This window comes from Onychomys torridus, chromosome 15, assembly GCF_903995425.1.
Source record: "Onychomys torridus chromosome 15, mOncTor1.1, whole genome shotgun sequence".
Classification (NCBI taxonomy): domain Eukaryota; kingdom Metazoa; phylum Chordata; class Mammalia; order Rodentia; family Cricetidae; genus Onychomys; species Onychomys torridus.
In genome coordinates, this window is record NC_050457.1 from 17,040,271 (window position 1) to 17,054,788 (window position 14,518).

Here is a 14,518-nt window from a genome sequence, read left to right on the forward strand (position 1 = left end):
GCCTCTTGCTAAAAGTAGCAACAATGAATTCTGGAATTCATTTCTTGGGGGTTGTTTTATTCTTCTATGATGATCATGTATCACTTTATACATTATACACAGTAAGGGTTTTCAGCCGATTGAGACAGACTCTGCTGGTCAAGAGGTTAAATTGAAACTTCACAATAAACTAAAATCTTTTTATTTTCCTAGTCGGGGTTCAGTCCTCAGCTCTGGCCAAAAAGAAAAAGAAAAAAAAAGAAAAAAGAAAGAAAAAAATTTATACACAGACATAAAAAGACAGACCGGGTGAGACTTGCATATAAGAAACCATTCAAGGTCATGCACTAAAAGAAGTCATGTAACTTGTTAAAATATCCAAACAACAAAATAGTAAGAAAGACACTGTTTAAGAACAATTAATCCCATGGTCTGGTTCATGTAATGATTTATAAGTCAACTACACACTACATTACACATCAGGAAAGGGCAGGGCTGGCCTCCTTTTTCTTTAAGCTCATGCTAGGTCAGGGCTTTACTGAACCACAACCCTTGTTTTTTTGATGCAAGGTCTCACAATATAGTTCAGGTTGGCCTTGAATTCACAGGCATGCATTATGCCCAGCTAGAGTGGAGATTATCACACAATTTTTTTTCTTTTTTACTTTTTTATTTATTAAAATTTTTTCCATTTTACATACCAACCCCAGTTCCCCCTCCCTCCCCTTCTCCTGCCTCCTCACCTCCCTCCCACTCTACCCCCATCCACTCCTCAGAGTGGGTAAGGCCTCCCATGGTAGTCAACAAAGTCTGGCATACCAAGTTGAAGGAGAGCCTAGCCCTTCCCCATTGTATCAAGGCTGAGCAAGGTACCCCAAAACAGGGAATGGGCTCCAAAAGGCCAGTTCATGTACCTGGGATAAGTCTTGGTCCTACTGCCAGGGACCCCACAAACAGATCAAGCCACACAAGTGTCACCCACATTCAGCAGGCCTAGTTCAGTTCCATGCAGGTTCCCGAGCTGTCAGTACAGAGTCAGTGAGTTCCAACTAGTGGGTTTCCCCATCATGATCTTGACCCTCTCTTCCTCCTCCTCCTCCTCTTCTTCTTTTTTTGAATGCTGAATGCTGTTTATTGAAGGAGGGAGGAGGTCTTAAATACAGACTTACAGCACAGTGGGGGAACCCCAGAGGGCAGAAGTTTGCTTCTAATATCACACAAATTTAATCAACATGAAGCATCATCATGGTGAGAAAGAATACAAGTTTTCTAATTTGGCCAATGATGAAGCAGGGGGTGGGATGCTACCCTTGAGATTAGGAAAGCAAGAGAAGAGAGGTTTGGGTTAGGAAGTGGACTGAACAAATCTAAGACAACCTGGATATGGGGCAAGAAGGAACTTTGATAACAGATACTAGCTTTAGCATGGTGGGCTTAACACACACATACATGAATACAGCTCTTAAGTTGTGTGGACAGATAGCACAGATAGTACACAGGGAAGCTCTGAACAGTGTCAGGACTCTTAAGTAACATTCTTGGCAGCAGGGTGAACAGCAGAAATGGTGTTTTATTAACTGTTTGATTGAAGGGCAGGCGACTGATTCATAATTGATTAGGAAATGCTTTTTAGAAGGCCTGAGTAGCCACCCTGTTTCCTAACACACTTTCAGAGAGGTCAGATACACTCTATGTCTCTTGGTGGTAGTAGGACAGATCCTTTGGATAAACATTAGTTCCATGAACTATGGCAAGGGACAAGGAATTGTGAAGGATTAAAGACAGCACACTTGCATGTCTTGCTCTTACATTAGCTGAGTCAATTATTAACAGATACAAAAGCCAGGCCTCTCTTCCTAAGTCTCAGAGGCAGACTCACTACATCATCTTCATTCAAGGTTTCCAGATAGGAAAACAAAGAGAAGACATGTTTTAAACTCCACAGTAAAAGCAAATATAAAGCTACAGACTTTTTTTTTTTGTGTGTGATCTTCCACCTTAGATAACAAAGCCTAGATCTATGAGTTAAGAATATACCGTTCTGCCCCTGCTCTACACACTCCTGTTCCATGACTAAAGTTTACCCCCTGACCCAGCTGAGTCAGTCAAATGAAGGCGCTTTCCCAGCCTAGTGTACACTGGTGACCACCTGAAACATGGGAGTCTGCTTGCATATTCCACATTCAGATACAGACCACAGACTTCCAAGAGACAGACACTCTGAAGCTTGTAGAGCAATGACTGGAGTGTAAACAGATAGAAGGGTGGTTAAGATGCCTAGGAAAAACTGCATGATCCTAGAGACTTGGACGGAGCTTCCAGGGTGAGCCGGCATCTCTCTGGGTCAGGTGGACAGAGAGTTCAGAAGAATGAATTAATCATACTGTAGCTGATCTGTCAGCTGGTATACTATCAAAGTCAAATCTGTTATATCTAAGGATCCCAGATGGAGAGATGTGAAGTGGCAAGGTTGTTTGGGGCAGTATAATGCTTATAACCTAGAATCACTATGGTAAATAATGTCTCTAAGAGCATACATAGCCCCTAAGTGGCAGGCCTAGAATGCACATCCGTTTCCTCCTTTAGCATCTGAAGGACTTTGGTTAAATCAGCTTACCTGTGATTTAGGAGGGAGGCTGCTATGCTGATATAGGAGACTGGGCTCTGTCAGCATCAGAGTTGGGTACAAGGAACCTAGATAGTCTTGGTCTATGGAGATCCAGCTTCCATTGTCAAAGTGCATACATGTGTTTTTTGTTTTTTTTTTTTGGAGGGGGGCAGGGGTGCTTTGGGTGTAGAAGTAACTGCAATGTCAGTGGAGGTTATATCTGGTTTCATGTTTCTAGTAGAACTGTATGCTAAAAAACCACTCCTTGGTCCTTGCCCAGTCAGAACTGTCTCTGGTCATGGCAGTCCATTTTCCTGACAATTGTGATAATGTTCTGTGAAAGATTAAATTTCTGAATATGTACTGTATGTGGCACAAAACTGTAAGTCAGTGGAATTAATGATTGTGGGCATTTGTTATATGAGGTCTCAGGGGAAAGTTGCCAAGTTTAGGATGGAACATCACTGGAATAAGTTCAAAGAGAAACAGCACATGGCTCTTTTGGGTACGTCAACACAATGTATGACTCTTAAGAGTTTGGGTCCATGTTTTTAGAATTGAAATGTCTGTGTACTCTGCTCCTCAACCAATAAAATCTGAGTTGTGAAAGAGAAAAAGGAAGAAAGGAAGGGAGGGAGGGGAGGGGAGGGGAGGGAGGGAGGGAGGGAAAGAAGGAAGGAAGGAACGGTAGTGGGGGGGGAGAGAGAGAGAGCACAAGCGAGTGCACAAGTAGTCTGTGTGTGTAGCCCATGCTGGCCTCAGTTGTTCAAGTGACCACCCTGCCCTTGTCTGTCAAGAGCCACAACTATAGTTGTGCTCCATCATATATATCTGTGAGGGATAGTTTTAGTGGGAAAAAATAACTTGTTTTTTGACCATAATTTTCTTGTTTACCATTTGTTCAGGGGTAGTAACAGTCAGCAAGTAAACTCTGTGCTTTTTTTGTTCATTTTTTGAGTTAATATTAGATGTTAAACTACCTTAGACCTGCATGGTTTCTATGTAAAACTGTTAAAACAATAAAATTAATTATGAGTTATATTTTAAACAATATACTACTCAAGAAATCCCAATAAAGATCCCTTGAGCTTCATTTCAAACCAGTCTTTGAGAAACAATGCTCATCTGTAATCGAAGGCTCTGGGCATGCTCAGCCTGAGCTAGGAGCCACACGCAGCTGAGAACAGCCAAGGATAACTCTAATAGGGTCCAATGAGAAGATGTAAACTTACAGCGCTGTGAAATGGGGAGGGTGCTGAAATCTCCCCTTCCACCTGTCTGTCTTCCTGTCTCCCCTGTCTTCTGAGTGTGAATTTCTTTAAAGGTAATTCAGAATGGACATGCCTGAAGCCTGGTCTCATTTCCCTGAGCTACACATGTTTTAGGAATGGACTTACTTTGTTACTGTTTTCTGTCTCCTCAGGTAGGCTATCTAATGCTGATGTTGGGCCAAATTTGAAGATAACATTTATCTCTGATTTCCCTGTAGATTTTGACTTCTTTATTTGACCTTTGTCCTCATAAAATTCTTTAAGGAACAAATAAATTACTTCATCCACCAAAAAACCTGGCATTTTATTGGAAACCAGATTAGTCACATAAAAGAACAAATTGAGAGTAGAATGTCAGGGCTGGAGAGATGGCTCACAGGTTAAGAGCATTGACTGCTCTTCCAGAGGTCCTGAGTTCAATTCCCAGCACCCACATGGTGGCTCACAACCATCTGTAATGAGATCTGGCACCCTCTTCTGTGTACATAATAAATAAATAAATCTTTAAAAAAGAAAGAGTAGAATGTCAGTAGTCAAACTAGTAATCCAGGTAGAAATGAGAGCAGGGCACCCTCTTCTCCTTCTGATCCCTACCTAACCAGACACAGCACATTCTAACCCACAGACAGAGAGATGAAAACAAAGGACCCTAATTAATTTGCTATTTCTGGCTTCTAAGAGAAGAGTCATACAGTTTAGGGATCAGTGACTGATCCCCATGTAATTAGGATAGTAAGGGGCAGCTTAGCTCAACTGTGCCAAATTAGCTCAAAGGCTTGGAAATGAAGTCAAGTCCACTGACGCTGTATGTGATGTCAAAGAAAGAAGAGAAGCTTTACAATAAGCGAGTAGGGGGAAATGCCATACTAGCATTTGCATATTCTATTAGGTATAAGCTTCCAGTGTTGACTAAAGACAGCTATATCAAAACCTGGAGAACCAATCCAGTGTATGCAGGTGTGATGCGTCCAATACTGGGAAGGATATTCCAAATGTAGCTCACGTAGAATAAACTAGTTACTCTCAGCAATCTAGGAGTGCAGGGCAGGGCACATCTGAAACATGGCAAACACGACATCACACTTGAGAAGAAGCTGGAGCTTTCTGCTAACTGGAAAAGGCCAAGTGTGTTCCTCCTCGTCTATCTTTCCTTATATCATAATAGAAATCCTAAGCTATGCCATAAGAAGGGGAAATAAAGTTATACACATTGGCAAGAAATAAAGCTATGTAGAAATATATGTAGAAAGTAGAAAAGAAAGTCAGTATAAAATAATAGTGGACCATTCCAGCAGAGATGCTATACATAAACAATTCCTAGTCTACCAACTAGAATTTGAAATTACATATGAAATAATACTAATCCCCACAAAGACAAAATCTGCCTGCCATATTACAAGATTTAAGTGAAGAAAACTATAAAACTCTGATAAATGAAATAAGAAAGTTAAACAGTCCTTGTATATATACAGTAAAATTCAATAAAAATAGATTCCTTCTTCTCCTCGTTGATTTAGAGGTTAAAAGACGTACATTAATTAACAGACCCATGGAGACAGCAAAAGGAATGCAGTGGAGCACACAGTTTGTTAAACAAATAGCGATAATAAGGTGGACATGGACATGCCCAAAGTGATGGAGACACTGACCTGAGACGAGCCAGGAGAATTTAACTCAAACAGCTCATAGACTAACTGTAAAATGCAAAGTGGGAACCCTACAGTATTTACAATAAAGAGACACCATGCTATGAAACACAAAAATAGAAAGCCGGATATTGCTCAAAGCCAAAGCTCTGGAAAGGATGCTGTTTAGAGAATGAGAGAATAAGCAAAAGACACCTGATAAAGGACTCTTCCAACTCAACAATGAGAAAAGAAAAGCTCACTCAAAGTGAACAACAAAAGCCAGACTGTGGTAGGACTGTAATCTGGGAGGTGGAGGCAGAAGGTTCAGCTACACAGGAACGAAAGGTCATGTTCTACATGAAATCCTATCAAAACAAAACAACCCAAAATAAATAAATAAGTAAAAAACCTGAGCAAGGAATCTGACAAGCACTTTACTAACGAAAATAGGTAAGTGGCAGATGAGCATGTGAACCCATGCTCAGCACCATGTCGTTTAGGACGATGAACAAAACCGTTAAGATACTACTATACCCATTAGGACAGCTATCACTCTGAGGACAGCAAAAGCTGGACAGGGTGACAGCAGAGAGCTCTCAATTACTGCTGAGGTAAGTGCAAACTAGCACATTTAACCTTACCCTGCTGTCCAACAATCAAAACCTTAAATCTGCATTACTAAGTGAAATAAGTCAACCTGAATGTGCTACACTGTGTATATTCCAAATATACACAGGGCAGTAAAACTAACCTGTGTGAATCTCAGTCACAGATCCCTGTCCTTTTACACCTGAGAATAGTAGTAGACCTCACACCACCAGGATCAATAGACTTTGGAGAGCCATCTTATGCCAGCACTGACTCGCTGCTGACTGTAACACACGTATAACCTTAGTGGTAACGGAAAGCTGGAGGTTAAGCTATAAGTAGCACACAGCAACTCTTGTACTCAGCATTCATTTTTCCTAAAACAGATCTCATTCACTCATTCATTCAAACGTACAAATTCACAGTCACGAACATCTGGTGACACATACTCTGGACACATGTAAGATTTTGTTCCAAGTCTCCAGGAGTCCTGACTTACTAGTTGTACTGTGTGATGGGTTCTATATTCCTCTTCACTCTGAAAACGCTGCTGGAACTTTTCATTGTGTTTTGCAATACAAATTTCCTAGAAAAATATAAAATGTGTTTTAATTAAAGTGAGACTAAGACCACAGCAAAGTTTATCTGACTTGTTTTACTCAGGGGCACAGAGCTAACAAGGACTAGCTCCTCCTTCCTTCACCACAGACCACTAAACCTGTCTCTACAGCTCTGAAGGGTCAGAACTGGCCGTTAAGACCTGTCTAGCTTGAAGGGCAGTACCTCAGTCCACTCTCCTAACATCCCAACCTCACTAAGCAAGGCTAAGGACCCTGGCCATGAGTCAGGACACTCCAGCTTTCCTTTCAACGCACTGCAGGGGATCCTAGCCACATCCTTTAGTGAGTCACCTGCAGAATAAGTGGAACCCAGCCACACTGGCTGTTAGAATATACGGAAAAGGACAACTCTTCTAAGAGAAATAGAAATGTTTGATGTAAGAAGCTGAGAGTAGGTAATGGCTACTGAGTTTTAAAAATGGAAGTAATGATGATCCTATTACAATCTGAATTGTTAGACATGGATCAAGGATGAAATAATGCATGAAACAGGCTGCAGTACCTTTTTGTTTCTGAGGTAGGCTTTCTTGGCCGAGACACGCCCCCTTCTTGCTTCCAGCTGCCGTGCCTTCTGCTGCAGCTTCTGCAGCTCCTCTCGCTGCGCGTACACAGACGCCACCATCTCCTCCTTCTCCAGCATGGCCTCCATGCTTTCGTAGGTGTCGTAGTATACCACTTCATCTCTCTTTTCTGTCACAGAAGGCATGGTTAGGAATGAGCTTCTTTATTCAACAGCGATTAAAAGGTGAGGAAATAGACCTCGGACTAGATTACACAACATTTTTAGCAGTGTCTGGTACACAGTAAGTGTTCAATACATACAGACCTCACTCTTTTGCACCCCACCCACGCAAACCTACACAAATTCTGATTCTAGATGAAACATCCTTTAACAAAGAAGACATGCTACAAAAACACTCCAACATGCAGCCCAAGCTGCTAAGTTCACAAACTCTTTCAAACATTTATGTTTAGACTATTTTTTAAGTGTTAGGAGAAACACAGTTGGGTCCAAGCACACTTTCTCCACATCCTCTACCTTTTGTGGAAGCTGTGGTTGAATCCACACCATACCTGATATAAGTCTTTTGATGCTCTCCAGTTGTGCAGTCAAAAGTAACTCTTCACACTTCAAGATTTCCAACTGTACTTCGTACAACTGAAGCTGCAGATCATAGTAATCAGCTTCAAGCTGATCCAACTGAGCTAGAGCTTCCGTACCGCCCTGTAAACTTTGCATCTGCAGTGAAAATAATAACACTACTATTAACTGCTGGAGACGAGAAAGAAGTCAACTAGATATTAATACTAATCCAATAAGGTAACTTCTTTAAGAAAGAAAAGAGTGCCAGGCAGTGGTGGTGCATACCTTTAATCCCAGGCATACAGAGTGAGTTTCAGGACAGCCGGAACTACACAGAGAAACCCTGGGGGTGGGGACACACACACCACACACTTCTAAGCTGGGTGCGGCACTGATAGTCAGAAGACCGCTTAAGGCCAGGAGTCTGAGGCTAGCCTGGAGAGCACAGTCCTAGGAGCAGAGGCTTGAGCTTTGGGTGTTGAAGATGTTACATTAACTCAAGGCCAGTCTGGACAACTTACTGAGACATTTATCTCAAAATAAAAAAGTAAAAGCAGCCAGGACAGCTCAGCTATGAAAGTCTGCCTATCTCTACAATTATCACGATCTAGGTTCACTTCCACTATCACAAGAGGGTGTGGGGAGGCATCTATACTTTTAGAAAACACACACAGAACCAAGGAAGGAGGAGAAAGGGCACCTCCTAAACATAAGGAACAAAATAAACACCTAAGAACCTGAACCAATAGTAACTCATAAACAGTGAAGAAAAGTTTCAACCTAACTTACCACCAGGCAGACTTGTAATGTTTATACCATCGCTCATTCATATTTAGAGTAACAATGTACTATTATCATCCTGACACAGATCTCAATCTTTTCTCAGCAAGTTATAGCATTCCCTTTCCACAATAAACATACAAAATGTGGAATCCTATTTCAATGGCTACAACAGAGTGGGAAAGTCAGTTACTCCACACAGCCGGGCTCCCTTGGTTTCTCAGTTACAGCAAAGCTTCCTGGAACTATATTGGCTGGAGAGTGAGGTGAGTTTGTTATGTAGATCAGTCTGAGAGAATTGCTTTAGATGTGAAAAGTCCTTGCAATCTATGCATGATAGTTATTTTTGGTAACAAAGCCTATTATCTTTAGGAGAACTGAAATCAAGGCCCTACACTGGGCCTAAGTAGGAATCCTGAAATTCCTGGGGATAGTTTTTGAAGTGGTAGTTGTCTTGTATGAGGCTTGTGTGGCTAGCCCTGAAGAGGGAGGGATTTGCCCTACATCACATTTGATGTAATCAGCTATAGAGAAAGGAGGATTCAGAATTGCTTCCCAACACTACCACTTCCCACAGATGCAGCTTTTTCAGGAGCTCCTGAGATGGAAAACACCAGGCTCCCAGTGTCAGACTGTAAGCGTTCTGAGACTATTTCTTCCAGAATATAGAACAACTGCTGTGGCTCTTTTAAGGTTGTATTTAGTTGTGCCAGAAGACCCAATGCATACACATCAATGTGCCCTGGAGTTCCTGGTAGCACTGGAGAGGTGGCCTCTGGCTTCAAGTGACTTTGCAGAAGTGACTACCAAAAGCCACAGGGGGTGAGGCTGACATCACCTGGGTCCCCAGTTCATAAGGGAGGTATCTGACCACTGCTCTACTCTAAGAAAGTCTATGGCAGAAAGATGGGGGGTTCATATTACTATTAAATGATCCCTTTTGTCTTGAAGGTAATGGACACATGAGAGCACAAAAAGATGTTTTGAACGAGATTTTAGATTTTGCTGGCTGAGAAACACTTAAGGAGATATGCACCATCCTTAGCCATCAAGGGATATGCAAATCAAAACGACTCTGAGACTCCATCTCACATCTGTCAGAATGGCTAAGATCAAAAACACAAGTGACAGCTCATGCTGGAGAGGATGTGGAGTAAGGGGAACACTCCTCATTGCTGGTGTGAGTGCAATCTTGTACAACAGCCACTTTGGAAGTCAGTGTGGCAGTTTCTCAGAGAACTGAAAATCAACCAGAGCCAGCTAAGGATGCTCAATCATACTACAAGGACACTTGCTCAACTATGTTCACAGCAGCTTTATTCATAATAGCCAGAACCTAGAAACAACTTAGATAAAGAAAATGTGGTATATTTACATATTGGAGTATTACTCAGCTGTTAAAAAAACAAACAAACAAACAAACAAAAACAAGGACACCAGGAAATACGAAGGCAAATGGATGAAACTAGAAAAAAAAAAAATCATCCTGAGTGAGGTAACTCAGACTGAAAAAGGCAAACATGGCATATACTCACTCATAAGTGGATATTAGCTGTAAAATAAAGGATAACTATACTACAATTACACAGTGAGACTAGGTAACAAGGAGGGTTCATGGAGAGAACACCTGGATCTCCCTGGAAAGGAGAAATGGAGATTCCGTCAGTGTACTGAGGACAGGTGGGGATGGGAATATCGGCAATCAAGTGTGTTGGGGGGGGGTGTGTGTGCAGGGGAGAGAATATTGAAACAGACTAATGGAGAGGGGGTCCATTTCGGGGTCAGGTAATCCCCAGGAATTTACAAGGATGACCCCAGCTAAGACTCCTAGCAATAGTGGAGAGGGTGCCTGAACTGGCCATCTCCTGTGACAAGACTGATGCCTAGCCCAATTGTCTTCAAAGAGGCTTCATCCAGTAACTGATGGAAAGATGCAGACCCACATAGGTGGAGCTTAGGGAATCCTGCAGAAGAGAGGGAGAAAGGATTGTAGGAGCCAGAGAGGTCAAGGACACAACAAAACTCAACAGAATCAACTAACCTGGGCTCACAAAGACTGAACTGACAACCAGGAAGTCTGCTACGACTGACCTAGGCACTCTGCATATATGTTAAAAGTACTCCTAATTCTATTAATTCATAATTTTAATTGCTGTAGAATATTATTTTAAGGTGTGTTAACTCCGTGAAGCTGTGCTACTGTGGCTGTCTGAAACATCTAATGATCTAATAAAGAGCTGAACGGCCAATAGCAAGCCAGGAGAAAGGACAGGCGGGGGTAGCAGACAGAGAGACTATATAAGACTATATAGGAGAAATCTGGGAGGAAGGAGGAGGACTCTAGGGGGCAGCCTCCCAGCTACACAGCCACACAGCCAGCCACAGAGTAAGAATAAGATTTACAGAAGTAAGAGAATAGGAAAAGGCCAGAGGAAAAAGGTAGATGGAATAATTTAAGTTAAGGAAAGCTGGCAAGAAACCATCCAAGCTAAGGCCAGGCATTTATAATTCAGTAAGCCTCCGTGTGTGATTTGGAAGCTGGGTGGCAGGCCCCCAAGAGTAAAAAAGCCAAACAACATCTAATCTTATGATTTAATTTTATACCAAGAAGTTGGTCTTTAAAATAACCCAAGTAAATAAATGTAACGACTTGTTGGTGACTAACAGTAGTTTTATTTTTCAACAGGTCTTCTGCTGCTGCTTCAGGATTTTCCTCAGGCAACACGAGAGGTTTGGAACTGGATCACTTAGTCCTTTCTCTTCTTGTCACTTCCCAGTTTAAAACACAGTATTAACACTTTTAAGAACAAAACGCTGCACTCAGGAAGCCAACCTGTTCTGCAAGGCAAATTCCAGGGCTACCGTAAGACCTTGTCTCAACAAACAAGCAAACACACAAACACATGCCTCCCCTTACTCTAAAGCATCCAGTAGGCTATGTTACCACAGAAGCCTGCAGACACAAAGCATTTGTTTGGGATGAGCTTAATATTTTACATGTGTTCTGTTTCTCATGAGTAATGCAGACACCTTAAATTAAGGCTATTAAAACCGACACAGTACATCATCACAGTTAAATATATATAAAACACAATACCTATATTATATATACAACAAGCATAAACCTGGCAAGAATGACTAACTGGCAATTTAAAAAATCCTTTGAAGAATTCAGAAACATTATGCAAGACTTTAAAGCAGACTACTATAAGCAAGGATGTGACCTAGAAAATAATCACACAGACTCCAACTCTAGAGCTCTAGTTTAGCCTCTCCCTTCCTCTACCACTGGAGGCCTATTTTAAAGAAGCTGTACTTTCCAATGTCAGAGTCAGGGGTCTTTGCTACAGCAGGTCAGTGTCAGACAGATCAGACATTGCCAACACTAAGCAATGAGATGAAGGCAAAGTCTACTTCACAGGCAATACAAAGGCTGGGATTTGAAAAGAGATCCAGACAGCCAGTAACAAGAAGGAACAGGCTCAATAAAAGGAAATTGCAGTAGAAATGCCTCAGGGGAACATGGGATGGCGCTGAAACCCTTCAGAGATTGAATACAAAGTACAACTGTTTCAGACAAGGTCCAATTTTACTTTCTAACAACACACACACACACACACACACACAGATGGATCTGCAGTTAAGAGAGGAGCTGATGTAGTTCCCAGCACCCACATGGTAGACAGCCATCTATAACACCAATTCCAGGGAGTCAGATTCCTTCTTCTGACCTCCAGGGGCACCAAGTATCTGTATGATATATATACATTCATACAGGCAAAACATTCACATACAAAAAATTTAAAAAATTAACCTGTACTATTAAAAGTAGGCAACAGCCTGACAAATACATGAGGTACAGGGTGTGGAGATAGGATCTCTCACATATCCCAGTCTGGCTATACTGGTTACGTGTCTGAGGATGGACAGAACTTACTCTTCCTGTCTCTACCTTGAAGGTGCTAGGACTATTATGAGTATGCTCCACCACACCTGGCTCCACAGTTAGTAACCAAGACAATGGTAGAAAAGCAGCTACATACTGGGTAACAGATCAGACTCCAGAAAACAAACAGAATTCTTTAAAAAGAAAAAAAAATTCCTTAAAAAAAAAAAAAAAAGATCATTAGAAAACAAAGCTAAATATTTCAAGAGATACTTCTTAAAAGTAAATACACAGTTTTCCAAATTCTAATAATCATACACTGCCAGTGGGTATAAAAAATATGACTGGAAATGAATGTACTATGACTCAGATTGTTTTGTTTATCATGCAGTTCTCTGTAAATACTGTAGCTGGTGATGGCTAGATTATTCTGTTATGCGACTATCTGAATGACAAGTTTTCGTTATTATTTTAGTGCTAGGCGTCGTGTGCATCCTATGCAAGAGTTCCACCACTGAGCTACACTCCCTAATAAAATGGCTTTTAAATGTCCATGGCTTTGTAGATGTATGCATATGCCTATGAACACTGGTGTAAGTGTGGGTGGAGAATTAAGAAAGGAGACAAAAAGAGGATACTATGAGATAATGAGAAAATTCTTTTCTATACTTGGGCAGTGGTGGCAAACATCTTTAATCCTAGAACTCAGAAGCCAAAGACAAGTGGATCTTTGAGTTGGAGGACAGCCAGGGCTACACAGAGAATCCTATTTTCTTTCCCTAGTTTTGACTCCTTTGCAGCTCTCCTTTCCAAGGGTAAACATGATTTCACAGTCTCTGTTAAAGCACTAAGAACCATCTTTGCATTCCAGAAGAAGCCAACACATGTTACTCCTCTGAGGCAGTGACTGTGAAGCCACGCTTACCTTCCAATTCCACTAACAGAACAGTGAGGATTGACGTGACTAGTCTGAACACACTCAAAAGTAAAACTGGGGGTGGGGGTGGGGGTGAGTCTTGTAACCTGAAATGTCCCCTTTTTTTCATTGTTTAAATCATTCTACTCCAAGTATTATTTAGTGTAAACTGTATTGCTATATATAAAAGTTTAAAAAAATCAACACAAATCTAAAAATGAATCAAATAATTCTATTTTATATAATTCTTGAAGTATAAGTACTTTAAAATAACTAATATAAATTCAGTCACCTTTGCCTAGCTCACTATACCCAGACCAATAAAAACATACATTTTGCCATTCTTACCAACCTATTCAAAATGAATGTATGCAAACTTGGATCTAACCTTCACCAAATGCTCAGACTGCAAAAACATTAAGTGTAGTTTTTATGTTTTCCTAACTCCACACTGCTTTCAATATAGTCTTCATCCATTACTGTACAAGATTATGAGAGAGAGAGAGACTGAGTTGTATGTTCATTTTTGATTCATACCTTGGTTTCTACTAAAACACTGAAATCAAGTTTGTGAAGTCGAGTTCTCAATAGAAAGATCCTAAAATACATCCTTATGATTACCCAGAGCAACTGTTCATACATAACAAATCCGACCGTGTTTTCCTTTCAATGGAGACATGCTGCTTTGAGGATCACATCTGACTCTTGGCAGAGCACACACACACTGCTTTTCCACATGTGCTCCTTCTCTCTCCTCCCATGCCAACTGTCAAGGCTCTGTACCTCTACAATGGTCACCTTGAATGTGATCAAGCTCACAGATCACTTTTACATATACTTTTCAAATCCCACTATATTTTATGACCATATCTTATTCATGTTTTCAAAAACTATCTTTAAAAGGCTATGTGTAAGGTCAATGACATGGTTCAGGGGGTTAAAATCTCTTGCCTCGCAAGCCTGGCAACCTGAGTTTGATCCCCAAGAATACCAAATTCCATCTCCAGAAGCCACATAATTGTGGAGAGACCTGACTCCACAAAGTTGTCCTCTGGCTCCACAAAAACACCATAGCACGAGCACTCTTATATACAACACAATAATAATAATAATAAATTTTAAATGCAGCCTTTCTGGGAAAGCACTTTTTTTTTTTTT

The 14,518-nt window shown here is 41.1% G+C and overlaps 1 protein-coding gene across 1 annotated transcript in view; it reads right to left on the reverse strand.

The window, feature by feature from the left end:
• The window catches only part of Jmy (junction mediating and regulatory protein, p53 cofactor), a 66,128-nt gene that overhangs the window by 13,646 nt on the left and 37,964 nt on the right, over positions 1 to 14,518 (reverse strand). Inside the window, exons 5-7 of the mRNA XM_036207172.1 lie at positions 7,769 to 7,934; positions 7,197 to 7,384; positions 6,574 to 6,660 (exon numbers count right to left, since the gene is read on the reverse strand). Of these exons, the coding sequence (XP_036063065.1) occupies positions 6,574 to 6,660; positions 7,197 to 7,384; positions 7,769 to 7,934 (441 nt within the window). The remainder of the gene's footprint in view (positions 1 to 6,573; positions 6,661 to 7,196; positions 7,385 to 7,768; positions 7,935 to 14,518) is intronic.